The sequence below is a fragment of the Lampris incognitus genome, chromosome 8 (genome assembly GCF_029633865.1).
Source record: "Lampris incognitus isolate fLamInc1 chromosome 8, fLamInc1.hap2, whole genome shotgun sequence".
In the NCBI taxonomy this organism is placed as follows: Eukaryota; Metazoa; Chordata; class Actinopteri; order Lampriformes; family Lampridae; genus Lampris; species Lampris incognitus.
The window spans coordinates 49,417,101-49,435,221 of record NC_079218.1 but is presented as its reverse complement, the minus strand read 5'-3'; the positions used below and the strand labels follow the sequence as shown (position 1 = coordinate 49,435,221).

Here is an 18,121-nt window from a genome sequence, read left to right as displayed (position 1 = left end):
CAGACCACCGGCAGCTCCCTGCTCCGTTCTGCCGCCATAATTATAACAACAACAACAACAATAATAACAATAATGTCCTGAAAGGGAGAAAGACTGTACGCCTCCAGATGATCTTAGCGTGCCTCTCATGTGGTGCCACAGCAGAGCCACGGCTCAGTTCACCGAGGGCCCGGGGGGGGGGCGGGGGCGGGGCGGGGGGGGCCAGGGAAAAGAGAAAGAGTTAAAAACTGACGAGACTGATGAAAGCAAACACCTCCTAAGTGTTTGTCTGTGTGGTGAGGCTGATGTCATCCCGTGTTACCGCCCCAACTCCTGCAGCCACCGCTTGTCTTTAGCAGCACCGGCATCAGATACCAGGAGAGGGCCCAAGCACCAGGGTGCGAGCTTAGAAGCAGCAGGGGGACTTGTTTTGTTTGTTTGTCTGTTTGTCCCCCCAAATTCTACTCGGCCAATTACCTCACTCCTCCTCCCGGCCGCTGCTCCACCCCCTCTGCCGATCCGGGGAGGGCTGCAGACTGCCACGTGCCTCCTCAACCCGGTATCACGCCAAAGTGTGTGATACACCCGCCGGTCCGAGGTATCAGTGTCGTGGTTTGCCTCGCTTAGGTGTGAAAAGTACACGCGTGTATGAAGGTGCAGTGCCAGCAGGGGGATGATTAGGAGGCGAAGGCGGTTAGTGTTAGGGTTAGTGTTAGGGTTAGGGTTAGGGGAGGGATTTTGGAAAATGCTGTATGCTTCTTTTCCTCCATTAGGGAGTTTCCGGCATTGAATGAACCATCGCCCCCTGCTGGCACTGCACCCTCATACACGCGTGCACTTTTCACGCCTGAGCGAGGCAAACCGTGACACGGACACGCTGGACCGGTGGGAGTATTACACGCTTTGGTGTGATACTGGGCTGGCCTCCTCCGATACATGGGGAGTCGCCAGCCACTTCTTGTCACCTGACAGTGAGGAGTTTCGCAGGGGGACGTAGTACGTGGGAGGACCACGCTATCCCCCGGTCCCCCCCTCCGAACAGGCGCCCCGACTGACCAGAGGAGGCGCTAGTGCCACAACCAGGACACATACCCACACCCGGCTTCCCACCCGCACACACGGCCAATTGTGTCTGGAGGGACGCCCGACCAAGCCGGGGGGTAACATGGGGATTCGAACCGGCGATTCCTGTGTTGATAGGCAACGGAATAGCCCGCTACACCACCTGGACGTCCCGTTTGTTTGTTTGGTTTTTTTTGGGGGGGGGGGGGGCTGCTGTATATATTTTCCAACAGACACTATAGGAGAGTTTTCCATGTATTCTTCCCGGAGGATTCTCCACCTACTTCTGACAGGATGAGAAGACGGTGTAGCCGACAACCACAACCCACCCCTACGACCAAGCTGTGGAAACCACAAGACTTTCAAACGGCACAGAAGGACAGTGATGCTGGAGGTCCCGGGGCCACTTCTGTTCAGACCTGCTCTGTGGGCTCTCTGACCTGCAGGTCGAGAAGCGAAACACGGCGCGAGGTCAGTTTCTTTCTCCACCCATCTGCACTTTAGTCCCATCCGCAGGCTAAACGGTGACCCGTGGATTAAATGATAACCCTGATGGTCGTCAACCTCACCCCCCCCCCTCAGCCTCAGCTCCCCCTCCACTGAGGACCAAACCACGCTTCCCAACTTCCCCGTAGACGAGCCTGTCTCCTCCCAACATCTACGACCTTTTGACCCTCGAGTCTTTCCTAAACACGACTAGAAGACGTTTTCTCCGTCTTCCAGGATGTCTACAACCACACCACCTTCTGTCCTTCACGTGCACAGCCAAGTTAAATGCGGAACACGCAATCCCAATGTTTGTTTTCCATACTCTGTGTCTTCCAGCCGGGCAGACAAAACCGTTGCTCCGAACCACATGAAATGCCGCGGAAAGCTGTGAAATGCAAAGCACACCACCTGCTTCTGAAGCGGTGACAAAGGCAGGAATGCACTTTCCCATTGAGGAGGCGAACCTGAAGGATTCCTTTTCATTGTTGAACCTCTACAAAGGCCAGCTCCCCTGTGAAAGGTCTCGCCGGGATAAAAGCCGGCTCCCCGCTCGGGCTGATTCTCCAGTTACACCGAGCCGAAATACACCACGGTACAGTACATCTATCTAATGAAGAGACCCTCGGCCCCCCGGCCCCGCCCGCCCCACGCAGGTGACAGAGGACCTCAGAAGGTCTTCGTCAGGGACGCCAGCTCCCCTGTGACCTTTGCGTTTTGACCGCTCCCGAGTGTCGCGTGTGCGTAGTATCAGCAAAAGTCTTGGCTTGGAAATGAATAGAGAACGCTCTATAATCCCCAGATCTAGCTGAAAGGAATGAAAGGGCGAAAAAAAAAAGAAAGAAAGAAAGAACATCCGATCACAAAAAAAAAAAAAAAGTCCAAATCTGTAATTAAATAAAGCAATGACAGGCTGGAGGGACTTTCAGCCTTAGCTTTCTATTCATACCGAGGATATGTTTATTCATCCCTCGGCAGCCCGAGGCTGAGGGCTGGGCCACACAGCACCGCCACATTCACTGCAGGCTTACTGCTTGTTTGGACACCGCGATTAATGTAGATTTAGTCTATTCTGCAGCTGAGCCATGTGTCTGCAGGGCCCGGCCAGCCGCATGCACACAGTCCCCCCTCCCCACCCACCCCCCGGTTTAATTGTGCTAGTGTTTCATACTGTACTTCCCTCTCGGGCTGGGAATGGCACGAATTTGCATATAAAGTAGACCGCCCCCCCCCACCACCACCACCCCCACCCCCCAATAACAGACTTGGGGTAGATTCACACAGCGGCTAGCTGCGGCTCAGAAAACGCTACACCGCGACGAGTTAGCGCTAGTGTGCAGAAACTTCCGGACGAGCTCGGCGTTAACTACGGCACGAATGGGAGCTCCATGGGAGCTCGGCGCTCCTCCTCGTTCCAGCGTTGGCTGGCCCTGTGGGGGAGGCCTGCTGTGGTCTGGGCGACAACAAAGGGGGAATTATCAGCAGTTTGTCCGGACGTGCACTTCAAACCGGGCAGCCGCTTCATGGAGGTTCATCACAACCGGAATTTCATAGTGAAATACTTCCAGCGCTAGTCTGCACCGCTGCCATGTTGGTGTGTCAGTGTGTGTGTGTGTGTGTGTGTGTGTGTGTGTGTGTGTGTGTGTGTGTCAGTGTGTGTACATACTTGTATCAGTGCTGAGGAGCTAGCGCAGTTGCCGGGGCCACACCGGGCATGTTTTCTTTCATCAAATTCAAGGCCACTTCCAAAGTCAGAGTGTCATCGCACAATAATGCGAGCGCTCGCAAACACTTCACAAAATTTGGGCCGGCATCTCTCCCTCTCTCTGTCTCCCTCGCTCTTCCTCTCTTGTATTTCACTCTCTCCCTCACTCTCTTCCTCTCTGTCTCTCCCTCTCTCTTCCTCTCTTGTATTTCACTCTCTCACTCTCTCCCTCACTCTCTTCCTCTTGTATTTCACTCTCTCCCTCACTCTCTTCCTCTCTGTCTCTCCCTCTCTCTATCTCCCTCGCTCTTCCTCTCTTGTATTTCACTCTCTCCCTCACTCTCTTCCTCTCTGTCTCTCCCTCTCTCTTCCTCTCTTGTATTTCACTCTCTCACTCTCTCCCTCACTCTCTTCCTCTTGTATTTCATTCTCTCCCTCTCACTCCTTCTCTCTATCTCCCTCTCTCCCCCCTCTCTCTCTCGTCTCTCTCTCTCCCCCGCTCTATCTCTTTCCCTCTCTCTGTATCGCACTCTCTTCCTCCCTCTCTCTTCCTCTCGCCCTTCCTCCCCCTCTCGCTATCTCGCTCTCACTCTGTATCCCTGTCTGTTTGTCTGCAGTGTGAGCTTGTGCACATCCCTCTTTGCAAGTTGTGAGCATGCAAAAGCAGAAGGAAGAGGGGTGGGGTGGGGTGGTGTGGGGGGGGGGGTAGAACGAGGGGAGATTTTCCTCTGGTTAACTGATCATGGACAGTGTTGTTTTCTCAGATGGAGAGAAGAAAAAAAAAAGAAAATTGTAAAAACGGGACTCCAAATATACTTGGCTGGCCAGCGTGAGGTGAAGGCCACATGTGAGGAACACTGAACTTTTACAGAAGAACCCTTCTGACCGGCCTGCGTTCCACCTACCGGATGCTTGGCCATTTAAATTTCACACTTTTCGTTTTTAAAATCAAGTAAATGCAGTCCCAGGAGCTGGACCTGCACACTGCCGTTTTGCTGTTTGAAGGCCCATGATGCCCTGCAAGTAAAACACTCGGTCGTCTGCAAACTGTGCAGCAATTACAGCTAACACATCTGCTGAAGCCACTGCAAAACAACACGTCACAAAACATACCACGTACCTGCTACCTTACCGTTAGGGACTAGCGCATCTTGTCTACTCCGGTTTCTTGTTGTTATTCACATCACAACACACGTTATGTTCAGGCAGGAATACTAACACAACCTGTAAATCTCTAACCTATAAAATCACAAGCTAGGCCGTGTACACACGATGGTCACGCGGCGACTGGCAGTCACATTTCCATGTCGGCCTCCTAACAAACGCGTAAAAGCAACTGTTCATAGGCTGATAGACACACACACACACACACACACACACAAACCTACTCACACAGGCACAGAAGCACACACCGTCATCAATATCCACATTGTCAGTCACAACACCACGGAGAAGATTTCAGATTCAATTTATTTTCATTTCATTACGTGTACATAAGTAAGAACGAAATGCCGTTCCGCCCAGCCCACAGCAGTGCAACGGAAAAGACAACAATATTTATCTTAAAATTCCCTAAAAATGATACCACTAAAAACAAAAAAACAGAGAGAACAAAACAAAACAACACAAAGTCCATTCGAGTGCAAGTTCAGTTCAATGCTGACGGCTGGTGTCTGTCAACGAGTGACCAGTAATGATGGGGGGGGTTAGAGGGTAGATGGGGGGAGGGGTTAGACGGTAGATGGGGGGGGCATGGCCGTGGGGAGGACACAGTTTGTTAATGATCCTGACTGCTCGTGGGTAGAGGCTATTTAGCATCCTGCTGGATTTAGCAGAGATGCTCCTGTACCTCGTCCGGACGGCAGGAGGGGGAACAGGCTGTGAGAAGGGTGGCGGGGATGCTTAATGATGCTGGAGGCTCTGCGAACACAGCGTTGATGGTAAATCTCTAACAGGAAGGGGAGAGGGGCACAAACGATCTTGCTAGCTGTCGTCATTATCCTGTTCAGCTGGTGTTGTTTGGTCACTTTGCAGTTGCCGAACCAAGAAGTGAGACTGAGTGGGGAGACTTGCCCTTTTAAATCTCCGGAGGGGATGGAGCCGCTGTTGGGCCCTTGGGAAGCTTCCGGTTCCGGTGTGGGAAGATGGCGGCGCGAATTCAGGTTTGCAGCGGCCTCACCCAGTACCGGTGTGGGAAGATGGCGGCGCGAACTTATGTTTGTGGCAGCCTCCCTCAGTACCATCCATCCAGTGTCATGGTCCACATCTCCTTCTAAGTTGCATCCTGTGCATCATGTTCTGCATAAATTGTATGTCCATTATAATTCTGTTATCCTCTTTCAATGTTGTATTGTGTAAATTGCGTGAACACAACATCAATTGCACGCTGTCCATCTTGGGAGAGAGATCCCTCCTCTGTTGCTCTCCCTGAGGTTCTTCCTATTTTTTCTCCCTGTTAAAGGGTTTTTTTAGGGAGCTTTTCCTTATCTGATGAGAGGGTCTAAGGACAGGATGTTGTGTTGCTGTTAAGCCCACTGAGGCAAATTTGTAATTTGTGATATTGGGCTATACAAATAAAATTGATTTGATTTGATTTAAGTTTGTCTTCATTTGATGGCTGGGAGAGCTGGTGCTAGATAGGCTTGGGGAGCATGGTCTGCCTCATCCTTTGGGCCCAGGGACCGTGGCAACACCGATGGCGGCCTGACAGGACGCTGAAGTGGGGCAGGCTAAGCTAGCTGCTAGCCCATACAGACCGGCAGTTCCGATAACACCGGGGGCGGTCTGGCGGCGGCTTCACCTAGCATTGAACGTGTTTGTGGCGTCGTTGTGTGGAGCGTGGGGAGGTGTGTCGAGGGCATCTGGCTGGGAAAGCTAGCATTGGATCGGCTGGAAGAACCTGGTCTGCTGCATCCAGTGGGCCCAAGAACCACGGCCCTGCCTGGAGCTGCGCCCGAGGAGGAAACACCAAGGGCGGTCTGACAGGACGCGGAAGCGGGTCAGGCTAAGCTAACCGCTAGCCCATGCAGACTGGAATTTTTCTTTGATAGGACTGCTGGGCTAGGCTCCAGCATCCCCACGACCCTCAGTAGGATAATGGGTTTGGATAATGCATGGATGGATGGATGGATGTTGGATATAGTGTTTTTGTAGTTTTTCTGGGTTTTTTTGTAGTTTGGATATATGTTTTTGTCTTTGTGTTGCACTGCTGTGGGCTGGGGGAAACGACTCCTGATTCCTGAGTTTAGCCATGGCCAATGTGTTAATGGCTGGGGTCAGGTCGTCCGCCAAGGGCACTCCCCAGAACTTGATGTTACTGACCCCCTCCACAGTGGCGCCATCGATGGCCGGCGGCGTATGATGGCGCCTGCCGGCCCTCCTGAAGTCAATTACCATGTCTTTTGTTTCACGTATTTTCAGGGGGAGATGGTGGGATTCGCACCTTGCAGTTAGCTGCTCCACCTCCATCCTGTATGCAGAGTCATCATTATTGCTGACAAGACCTACCCCTTTCTACATATTAGATATTTTTTCTGGTTTTATCACTGAAGAAAAGGGGACTGACTAAGTTGATGTGAACACCATCAGGCACGGAGGGGTGTGATGGTGGATAGGTGGGGGAAGACCTACGAGAGGTTCTGTTTTTGTCTTACGTTGCTTTAAGATCGTCCTGTGCACATTAAGGAGGGCAGAGGAGGGTTGAAGGGGTCCGGGGTTGGGAAAATACCTCTCCTACAACATCCAACTACACCACCGAGGTGGGTGGGGCCGGTTTGTGTGCGATTTGGGAGGAAGAGAGAGTCAGGATCAGTCAAGTTAGTCAATGAGACACATGCGCACCCAATTACCTTCCCCCAGAGTGTGTGTGTGTGTGTTTGTGTGTGTTTGTGTGTGTGTGTGCGCGCGCTGCAGGAGCTGCATGGAGAGAAAGCCTGTAGACTGAACAAGGCATTAGTACACACAAGTAGCAGCTACGACCATCTTACTGAACCCCCCCCCCCCCCATCTCAAAGACCAACTCACCAACAACTGTGGACTCTGGTAAATGCAACAGCCAGAATACATCGACTGATTAAACCAAAACTTGGGCAAGGTCCCTGCTAAGTGCCCTAATGAGGGCACTAAACGAGAGTGGCCATGTACAGTTGATGTTGTGCGGGTAAGTACTTCCCCCTGCCTTGTGTGGCTATGCTTTGATTCGGCGCGATAAGACAATGGCTAACTTTAGCACCAGAGGAAACAGGATGGAAAGCTGTGTCGTCAGGGTCAAACACATGCGGAAGGAAGCAGTTAGTTGATTTATCAATCCTGACGGTTTCTACCGAGTTGGACGGAGGGCGCGCGGTGCTCAAGGTAGAAAATATGTGGGGAAGACACGGTGAGACAGAGTCTCTGGACGGCTGCAGGTTAAAACATGGAAATACTTGACGTGTTTGAACCCCTCGGTCCGTTCCCGCTGATGGGGCGAAGGGCTGAGATGGGGGTAGGTAGTTGCGGGATCGCCCCAAAGCTAGGTTCACATCACAGTGGGAGCGATTTCCTCCAAGAAACTAGTCGAGTGCACGTAGACTTGTGGGTAAACACAGATAACACGGCCTTTGGCAAAACGAAAGAGCTCACTATTTGACCCCGTGCAGGGGAAGAGCATAAACCGTAAAACGGGTTTTGAAGCAGACCCACTTTTAACAACCCTTCACACGGTGTCGTATGAAAGCTGAATTTATCTTTAACAGTTAGGTGTTTTACATTGTGTTTTGAGCTTATTTGTAAGTCAGTAAGCAAAATGTTACTTATATAGCACTTTTATGCTTTTACACTCAGCACATAAAATAAATGGGATGAATATAAAATACGGCATAGGGAGTAACAGACCAAGCTAAAAAGGAACCAAAACAGAAGGCGGGGGTGAGGGTATATAAAAAGGCTTGTCTGAAAAGATGGGTTTTTAGAAGCCACTTAAAACAGTCCAAAGATTCAGCAAGTCTGATGGATTGGGGAAGATTATTCCAGAGGCTTGGGGGCTAAAACTGCAAAGGCGCGGTCACCTTTCGTTTTGCAGTGGGAGTGGGGGATGGATTGAAGGCCAAGGTTTGAGGATCGGAAGTGGTCAGGAAGTGGAGTGAGGAATGAGAAGATCAGAAATATAACTGGGGGCAAGATCACGCAGTGCTGTAAATGTAATCGATAACATCTTATAGATTCGGAATTGTACGGGAAGCTGATGGAGGGATGCAACAATAGGGATAATATGGGACCTACAGGCTAGTTCTGGTTAGTAGTCTAGCAGCTGCATTTTGTAGACATTCTGTAGCTGTAGACGATTTAAAGTAGCTTGGTTGAGGCCAGAGTTGAGGGAGTTCCAGTAATCCAGGCGGGAGAAAATGAAAGTGTGAATTAATATTTCAATGTCCTTAAAAGACAAAATATTTCTGATTTTCGCAATATTTCTTAGCTGAAGAAAACGGGATTAGACAAGCTTAGCAACACGGTGATCAAAAGACATATTCTGGTCAAAGATGATACCAAGATTTTTAGTCGTAGGTTTGATGTTTGAATGGAGTGGACCAATAAACTGATCAACTGCAGTGGCAAAGTTCTCAGGACCAATTAAGAGAACTTCAGTTTGTGTGGCAGTCTATTCTGTTGCCTGCCAACATGGGGATCAGCGGTTCAAATCCCCGTGTTACCTCCGGCTTGATCGGGCGTCCCTACAGACACAATTGCCCATGTCTGCAGGTAGGAAGCCGGATGTGTTATGTGTCCTGGTTGCTGCACTAGCGCCTCCTCTGGTCGGTCGGGGCGCCTGTTCAGGGGGGGGTGGGGAACTGGGGGGGAATAACGTGATTCTCCCACATGCTACGTCCCCCTGGTGAAACTCCTCACTGTCAGGTGAAAAGAAGCAGCTGGTGACTCCATATGTATCGGAGGAGGCAGGTGGTAGTCCGCAGCCCTCCCCGGATTGGCAGAGGGGGGTGGAGCAGAGAGTGGGCTCGGAAGAGTGGGGTAATTGGCCGGATACAACTTTGGAGAAAAAAAGGGGGGGGCGGACCACAAAAAAAAAAGAAGAGAGACAGAGAGAGAGAGAGCTTGTTCCGTCGGGGTTTAGATGGAGGAAATTAAGGGACATCCAGCCTTTGGTGGCAGCTAAGCAATCACGGAGCGAGGACAGTTGATTCAGGTTATTTGGTTTGGCAGAGAAATAGGTCCGAGTATCGTCGGCATAACAGTGGTATGACATATCTTGAAAGTGACTAGACAAATGACCCAGAGAAAGTATGTATAAACAGAAGAGGATTGGCCCAAGGATAGACCCCTGAGGGACTCCACACAGTAGGGGAGCTGACCAGGATACAAGATTGTTAATACAAACATTAACATATCTATTAGTCAGATAGGGGCGAAGCTAACTTAACAACGTACCAAACACTGTTTGTATGTAAACTTCAAAGTTTTAAATAAATAACTCACAGGTAGGTGCTGGCCAGGACCAACCAGAGACGAGAGCAACCATACAGTAACGTACAGTCAATTATTACTACACAAATGATATCGAGTCACTGCAAACGGATGATCCGCTGTGGCGACCCCTGACGGCAGCAGCCGAAAGTAGTAGCAGTAAAGGATATTGAGACATATAAAACTGTCAAAATGTACTTTCCAACTTTCTAAAAAAAAAAATCACATTCTAGAGAAATGTATTGGCTTTAAAAGGAATTAAGAAACAAATGCATTTCCTCTGGACAGAGAAATCAAAGACAGACCAGAAAACCTGCTCACACTGACGCATTTCACACAGGCCGAATTGTCTGTTTTCTACCTGCTGCTTTATGCATTTACTCTCAAAGCTCAAATAGTCCCCAATTTTCCAGATGTTCTCTCTTTGTTCCTCCCTGATTTGTCTCTGATGAAGTAGAGAAGTCTGACTCTGGCTACTGAAGGAAAGGGGAAGACATACCAGAGGAAGACTGTCCATGCTAAAAACACCAGGCAGGAACAGCCTGAGGTCAATGTCACCCCCCCCACCCCCACCCCCACACACACACAGAATTGATAGAAAGAGACGAAAACACCGTCCTGAGAGTCATGATTTACTTCACACTCGGTTTCCCTTTTTTTCTAGCACTTCCTGTCCCTGGAACTACTCATCCTGCACAAAAGGCTTTGGTCACGCTCTATGACTATTGCTACAATTATTGGCCCCAGTTGGCCACCTTGACTAGTTTTCAAAATCTGTCTTAAACATAATATTGGATAATGCTGGATAAGCGGTTCAGCAAGTCGGGGCAAATGTTTGCTCCTCAAATTGATTTCAGTAGTCTCAAATTACATCCCCTGGTCATTTCTACCATTTCAGCATAACAGTCGAAGGCCGCTGGGCCCCGTCGTATCTGTCTGGAAGGAGATAAAACAATTTAAAATGTTCAGAGGCTTCGTGGGGACTCCTACAAAGTGATCTTCATCCTGCATCGTAGCAAGATTGCCCTCAAGCGTTCTTGCCAGCCAGCCACACACACACACACACACACGCACACACACACACGTTTTTGAAAACCAAAGTTTGAAAAAAAACAAAAAAGCAGGATTACTGTACAATTGAGTACAAAACATCTTTTCATGCAGAAGCAGAATCAATAGGAAAGACCTTGTGTGGGAGTCGACATGTTGAGACACGGGCCAGAGACCCGCTCACTGTAAGACCTGCTCTCACAAAAGGATGTTCTCTCACTGATGGTGCCTCATAGAGTTCTGTTATAAGCGGCTCACGAGGGGCGTCTGGGTGGCGTTGCGGTCTATTCCGTTGCCTACCAACACGGGGATCGCCGGTTCGAATCCCCACGTTGCCTCTGGCTCGGTCGGGCGTCCCTACAGACACAATTGGCCGTGTCTGCGGGTGGGAAGCTGGATGTGGATATGCGTCCTGGTCGCTGCACTAGCGCCTCCTCTGGTAGGTCGGGGGTGCCTGTTCAGGGGGGGAGGGGGAACTGGGGGGGAATGGCATGATCCTCCCATGTGCTACGTCCCCCTGGTGAAACTCCTCACTGTCAGGTGAAAAGAAGCAGCTGGCGACTCCACATGTATTGGAGGAGGCGTGTGGTCGTCTGCAGCCCTCCCCGGATTGGCAGAGGGGGTGGAGCAGCGACCGGGACGGCTCCGAAAATAGAGTAATTGGTCAATACAATTAGGGAGAAAAAAAAAAGAGGGGGTAAAAAAACCCAAAAAGAAAAGCAGGTCGCTGTCACCAGAACAGTAGTCCACCTCTGGTTCAGATCTACGTGCCCATGCAGTGGAGGGAACTGGTTCAGAGCAAAGTAAGCCTCGTATTAAGTTCAGACTAGAAATACTGGTGCAGTCTCTGCTGGGATTTCTTTCATGTTGGGTCAGGTTGTTTTCCCAAACTATGCCTGAGAGAGTATTTCTATGGCTGCGGTGTGAGCAGAACACCCAGGATGGCTGATTGAAAGGCAGGCTGATTAGTTCTAGCATTACACGCCGGGGGTGGGTGGGTGGGGGGGGGGTAAGTACTGCCCCCCGCTTATGTTGTGTTGTTTAATGATGCAGAGAAAAACCCACTAAGGTCGTGGAGAAATTCTCATACACACGTCTGCATAGCGAGAAGTGTAGCATTCAACACAGAAGTGGGTTTGTGACTTGCTCCTCCACAGTCAGCTGAACTCTCTCTCTCTCTCTCTCTTTTTCCAGCAACAACCCGCTTTACTTTCACACAGATGCACGAATTGACACCTGGGAGCTGCCAAATGCAACTCCTCTCTCTCATGCATGAGGATTACTCATGGAGTAATGTCACCAGCGCTTTCCCAGCCGGTCCAGGGATTTGAGCCGGGGACATTTTTAGTTTCCTAGCCTGAGCCCCCTTCCTCACCACAAAACATTCTATCTGAACAAGTGCGATAGCCTTAAAATCCATCCATCCATCCATTATCCAAACTGCTTATCCTGCTCTCAGGGTCGCGGGGATGCTGGAACCTATCCCAGCAGCCATTGGGCGGCAGGTGGGGAGACACCCTGGATAGGCCGCCAGGCAATCACAGGGCAATAATACTGTAGCCAATTCAGGGAGCAGCCGCGAACTGCCACTGCAGCCGGGAAGCGAACCCGGGTTGCCCGCACCACGGGCAACTGTGCTAACCAGTCAACTAAAGGGTGCGAGACATAAAATCATATATAGGAATATCTTATCGTCTTGTTTTGTCAATCATTTACGTTGACTTAGGAAGATCTTGAGTCATGACTTGAGAAGATCTTGAGTCATGACTTGAGAAGATCTTGAGCCATGACTTGAGAAGATCTTGAGTCATGACTTGAGAAGATCTTGAGTCATGACTTGAGAAGATCTTGAGTCATGACTTGAGAAGATCTTGAGTCATGACTTGAGAAGATCTTGAGCCATGACTTGAGAAGATCTTGAGCCATGACTTGAGAAGATCTTGAGTCATGACTTGAGAAGATCTTGAGTCATGACTTGAGAAGATCTTGAGTCATGACTTCAGAAGATTTTGAGTCATGGCTTCAGAAGATCCTGAGTCATAACTTAAGAAGACCTTGAGTCATGACTTCAGAAGATCTTGAGTCATGACTTCAGAAGATCTCGAGTCATGACTTCAGAAGATCTCGAGTCATGACTTCAGAAGATCTCGAGTCATGACTTCAGAAGATCTTGAGTCATGACTTCAGAAGATCTCGAGTCATCTAATTCAGCTATTTCATCTCAAAAAGAGCCTTCTTAGAATAAGTAAAATGAGAAAGCTCTTTGTGCAGAACTGCTACGCTTCAGTCCAGAACGAATATCTTGAATTCAATGCAATTTAAGTTTGAAGATTTCTAGCCTTTCAGGTTCTTTTGTTTCGAGAACTCTTACCTAGTTTAAATACCTTGCTGCACCAGCAGACGGTTTTGCTGGTTCAGAAGCAACAAAACCGTCTGCCGAGCTGCATTCAGCTGCAATGGATTTCATTTTTAATAATCCAAACTCTCTAACTTACGTGCTTTTCCTCCAACTTTCATAATATTTAACTGAGGTAGCCTTAATTCCGGTTTCCGGAAAGCCAAGTGTGCAAAAGGACACACGGGTGAATAATGATCGCAAACGAGCGAGGGTATTTTTGACACATGCCCAGATGCCGCCTTCAGACTGACATTTGAGGGCGCTCCCCACAGCTCAGTACATGACTTTGCTATGCATTGTCACAGCGATGCGTACCGCAGGCGTGACCACCCAAAAGGAATAAGCTCTAATTGCAATCAAGTATTTAAAACCCTCTCTGGCATCGAGCTTCAAAGCCTTCCAGAGGAACCGTGCGATCCAAGCAGTAACATAAAGCCCATTAGGGAGAACTTGAGCGAGAAGTCGCCACAAATCAGGAAAGGAATGTGGCACGTCTCTTGTGTGCACAACGTCGCCAGGGACAGGAACCTTGGAAAACCAAAATAAAAACACAGGACAACAATGAAACCTTATCCCCCAAGGTTTTGAGCTTCACTTTGTTTGCTTTATGGTCTATTCCCAGCCATATGTGGTGCAACATGAGCCCTCTGTGGCCGTCGGAGTATCTATAGATCAGTGGAGCTGGCTGCAGCCAGACTAAACTGTAAACAAGCTCCATCCAGAGGCCATAGCTGGCCCAGCGCTGAACATCCCAAACATTTGATTCATCCTCTCTGCAAAAGTCCTCCTGCAAGCTCTTCAGCAGCTGCATGATGAATACCCAGTAAATCCACCACAACCATAAGCTTTGACTCCCTCTGAGGAAACAAGGATGCAGGTGGCTGGAGTGGACTTTATTGCAACACATACTTTCCAGACAACCAAAACAAAAAGGCAGACCCCCCCACACACACACACACACACATATACACTCCAACCCAGTCTCAAAGGTTTCTGCTGGGAAGGAGAAAGCACTCGGAAGCAACAACCTTCTTTTTTTTTTTTCAGGGGATGCACAAGAAGGAAGAGACTTGGTTTAGTTTAGGGGACAACAAAGTGTCGCCGTTTCAGCTTTAATCAAGCTTGTTTTGGAGTCAGCCTCGAGTGACCCCCCACCCCCACCCCCACCCCCCCGACCCAACTGCTGGTTCAGTTCCCACTGAAGAAGCAACCGGAGGAGGAAAAGGCAGGAGCGGGGAAGTGTGGGAATGTCTCCACATCGTTGCCACGGAGGGCAGCTCCTAAACACGGCTTTAAATTAGAGGAAAAGAAAACACAGCCTAAAAAAAGACATTTTGTGTAACTATACTCCAGCCCGCTCATTTGTTACCACTTTAAAAACCAGGAAAAAATAGCAATAGTTCTAAATCACACTACTGTAAAGGAGGCCATGGCAGCCAGCGTATGTTAGACTACTTAGACAAGAGGGAGGTTTAGGGCAGCTTTGTTGCAGTAACACATACATCCTAACCAGCTCGGGTGGAATCTATGGTGGCCTCATGGCGCTCATATTAGAGGGGAGCAGAAATGGAGAGCACCAACTGGCTGGTTCTGAGTGATTGGCTGTCTGGCTGTCTGGTTGACTGGAATAGGACCAGAGACAGCTGGGCTTTGAAAGCCTTACATCCAGAGCCAGGGCTCACTGCCCCGGCTGTGTAGCAGCACTGAGCTAAGCCCCCCCCCCCGCCCCCCCTCCTCCTGTCCAGCCTGTCTCCACGACGATCACATCCATGCTCCTCCGGCCTTAGCAACACATTTAACTCCTGCCAAATGTCCCTCTCCAGATCACCTTCCATCTCAAGTCTGTCTCCAAGAATGGATAGGGTACCAGAGCAAGAGCCTTTAAGATGGTTTTTCTGTCAAACGCTCTGCTAAAAGCGGGAAGAGTCAAAGAGCGACTTATTTCTTGCGAGGTTCAACTGGTTCCTCCAGGTGGAGAAGGACAAACAACACATTGTTCAATCATGAAACATATCAGATGGTGTGTGTGTGTGTGCGTGCACATACTCCATGCATGCATGGCCTACCTTATCCAGCAGAGGCAGACAGCGGGGTACCCTACGCTCCAGCTTGACGATGGTGATGAAGTTATTTTCTTGCCGTTCATCCTCGCTTGTGTTGCATAGAGACAGAGGGTGATACTGGGAGAAAAAAAAGGGAGACGGGGGCAAGAAAGAGACGCAGGTAAGCATCGATTACAACAGCTCACGTAGTACATACTGCGCTAGATAAAAACGCTAAGCTACGCCCCCTATGTAGGGAAAGCATTAAAGGTATTTCATGCTTTTTGTGCATTTAGCCGCTGGAAATTGGCATGATGGAAAAACAGAGTCGTGATTTTGGAGCAAGGCATTTTCAAGAACCCTTTGTTGTAGTTGTAAAAGCGTTTATGTTCTGGATATAAGCATTTCCATGTTGTTGCCATCCCCAACATTAAGGAAGGAGGAAAGGAGAAACAGGCAGAGAGAAACATTCTCCGCCCTGCAAAATCGATTACATGGATATTTGGTGATGCTGACTCCCAATCAAAGCCTTGAGGACGAGAGCAATGAGAGAGAGTCTTTGTTGGGACATTTGATCCCCTCTGAAAGGGAGGAAATAGCTGTTGAAAGGCTGTATTTAAGAGCTCAGGGGATAGCAACAGCTTTTGCAAATCACAGACATGCTGTCACGGGTTGTAGGAGTGGGTTGGACGACTGTCCAGGAAGAACAGTCCACTGCTTGAACACCACTAGTCATTATGAACATCCTCACATGACACCACCCAGGGTAGCGGAGCATCAGCAGCAATGGCCGACACAGATCCAGCACAGTAGACCTTATTACACCCGCTCCCTCTCTCTCTCTCTCTCTCTCGTCTCTCCCACGCCCCAGTGGGGTGGTCCCACCCTGCCCTGTCCTGGTCTGGCCTGGCCTCGTTCGGCCCTACCCTGCTCCGGTAGGGTCTCTTCATGTGGCTGCGGGCTGAGGTCATGGGACTCCCCCTCATCTCACCCAACGGAAATCCCTAAATTAAAAAGACCCAAGGGTGACATCAACAGCTGGCACCCCGGGACTGACGTAATGCATTGCAAAGGGCTGGTGCATGTCTGTCAGGGGGAGAGGGAGAGAGAGAGAGAGAGAGACAGACAGACAGAGATCAAGATAGAGAGCGAGACAGAGAGGGAGTGAGAAAGAGAGGAAAAAACAGGAAGAGAGTGACAGAGGGAGAAAGCACAAGAGAGAGAGACCGCGAGCGAGGGGAAACATCCCCAGCGAACCCAAACCCCCTCATGCATGGCCGCAGTTCCAAAATACTGACAAATACCTCACAGGCAAGATCCACAAATGATATGACTAATATACTATAGATTATAGAGCACTAGCAACACCACCACCAAAACAACAACAACAACAACGACAGTGACGATTGAAGGAAACTTCCCCAGTCCACCACATACTGTATACAAAACACATTTGGTGGCAAACATGTGCTCTGTAGATTTTGTTCTCTCCTCCAGCCAGCAAAATCCTCGCATCACAAAAAGTAGAAAGTAGACGCAAAGGCCTAAAAGATTCCATACGGCACGTTATTACACCTGTAAACAAATCATTTCCCATTTGCGTTGTAGCTGCCGCCTGTATATACCGAAGTGATGGGTCCTCGGTTGCAGTCCGGCTCTCCCTCTATAACCCGAGCCCGTTTAACCCATTACAAACCCTCCAGCTCACCCGCACTGCTCAGAAGGCGGCTGTCTGGCAGAGGAGCTGCAAGTCTCCATATGGTCGTGGAGCGTACTTACATACTCATAGCTAGCTAGCTAGCTAGCTGCCAGTAAGGATCGGCCCAGGACCTACGAATGGTCATGAGCGGTTAAGTAAGCGTTCGCGTGTAGTCCTCTACACTACATGAACACAACTACACAGTAAACGAAGGACACATCTGTTGGCATCCTCAATTTAGAGGACATGGAGCATGTGTACGAATCAGGAACACCGAAATATTGTTTCCCCCAGATGTGCAACACCAAGACGAAAACACATATCCAAAAACTACAAGAAAACACATACTAACTAACACATATATCTAAACTAACACATATATCCAAACTAACACATATATCCAAACTAACACACATATCTAAACTAACACATATATCTAAACTAACACCTAACACATATATCCAAACTAACACATATATCTAAACTAACACATATATCCAAACTAGCACATATATCTAAACTAGCACATATATCTAAACTAGCACATATATCCAAACTAACACATATATCCAAACTAACACCTAACACATATATCCAAACTAACACATATATCTAAACTAACACATATATCCAAACTAACACATATATCCAAACTAGCACATATATCTAAACTAGCACATATATCCAAACTAACACATATATCCAAACTAACACATATATCTAAACTAACACATATATCCAAACTAACACATATATCCAAACTAGCACATATATCCACACTAACACATATACCCAAACTAACACATATGTCCAAACTAACACATATATCAAAACTAACACATATATCTAAACTAACACATATGTCCAAACTAACACATATATCCAAACACATATATCTAAACTAGCACATATATCCATCCACACTAACACATATATCTAAACTAGCACATATATCCAAACTAACACATATATCCAAACTAGCACATATATCCAAACTAACACATATATCTAAACTAGCACATATATCCAAACTAACACACATATCCAAACTAAACAAATAAAAATCGTTGTCCAAGAGAACGAACGCCAGCCAAGGACGACTGTCGGAACCGCCGGTCTGCATGGGCTAGCAGTTAGCTTAGCCTGCCCGGCTTCCGCGCCCCACCAGACCGCCCTCGGTGTCACCCCCTCGGTGCGCGGCTCCGGGCAAGGCCGTGGTCCCTGGGCCCACAGGACGCGGCAGA

At 48.9% G+C, this 18,121-nt stretch overlaps 1 protein-coding gene across 1 annotated transcript in view; it reads right to left on the bottom strand.

Annotated features, from left to right (window-relative positions):
* LOC130117290 (E3 ubiquitin-protein ligase RNF43) overlaps window positions 1-18,121 on the bottom strand; it is a 128,506-nt gene that overhangs the window by 20,996 nt on the left and 89,389 nt on the right. The window contains exon 2 of the mRNA XM_056285500.1: window positions 15,203-15,316. Coding sequence (XP_056141475.1) covers window positions 15,203-15,316 — 114 coding nt within the window. The remainder of the gene's footprint in view (window positions 1-15,202; window positions 15,317-18,121) is intronic.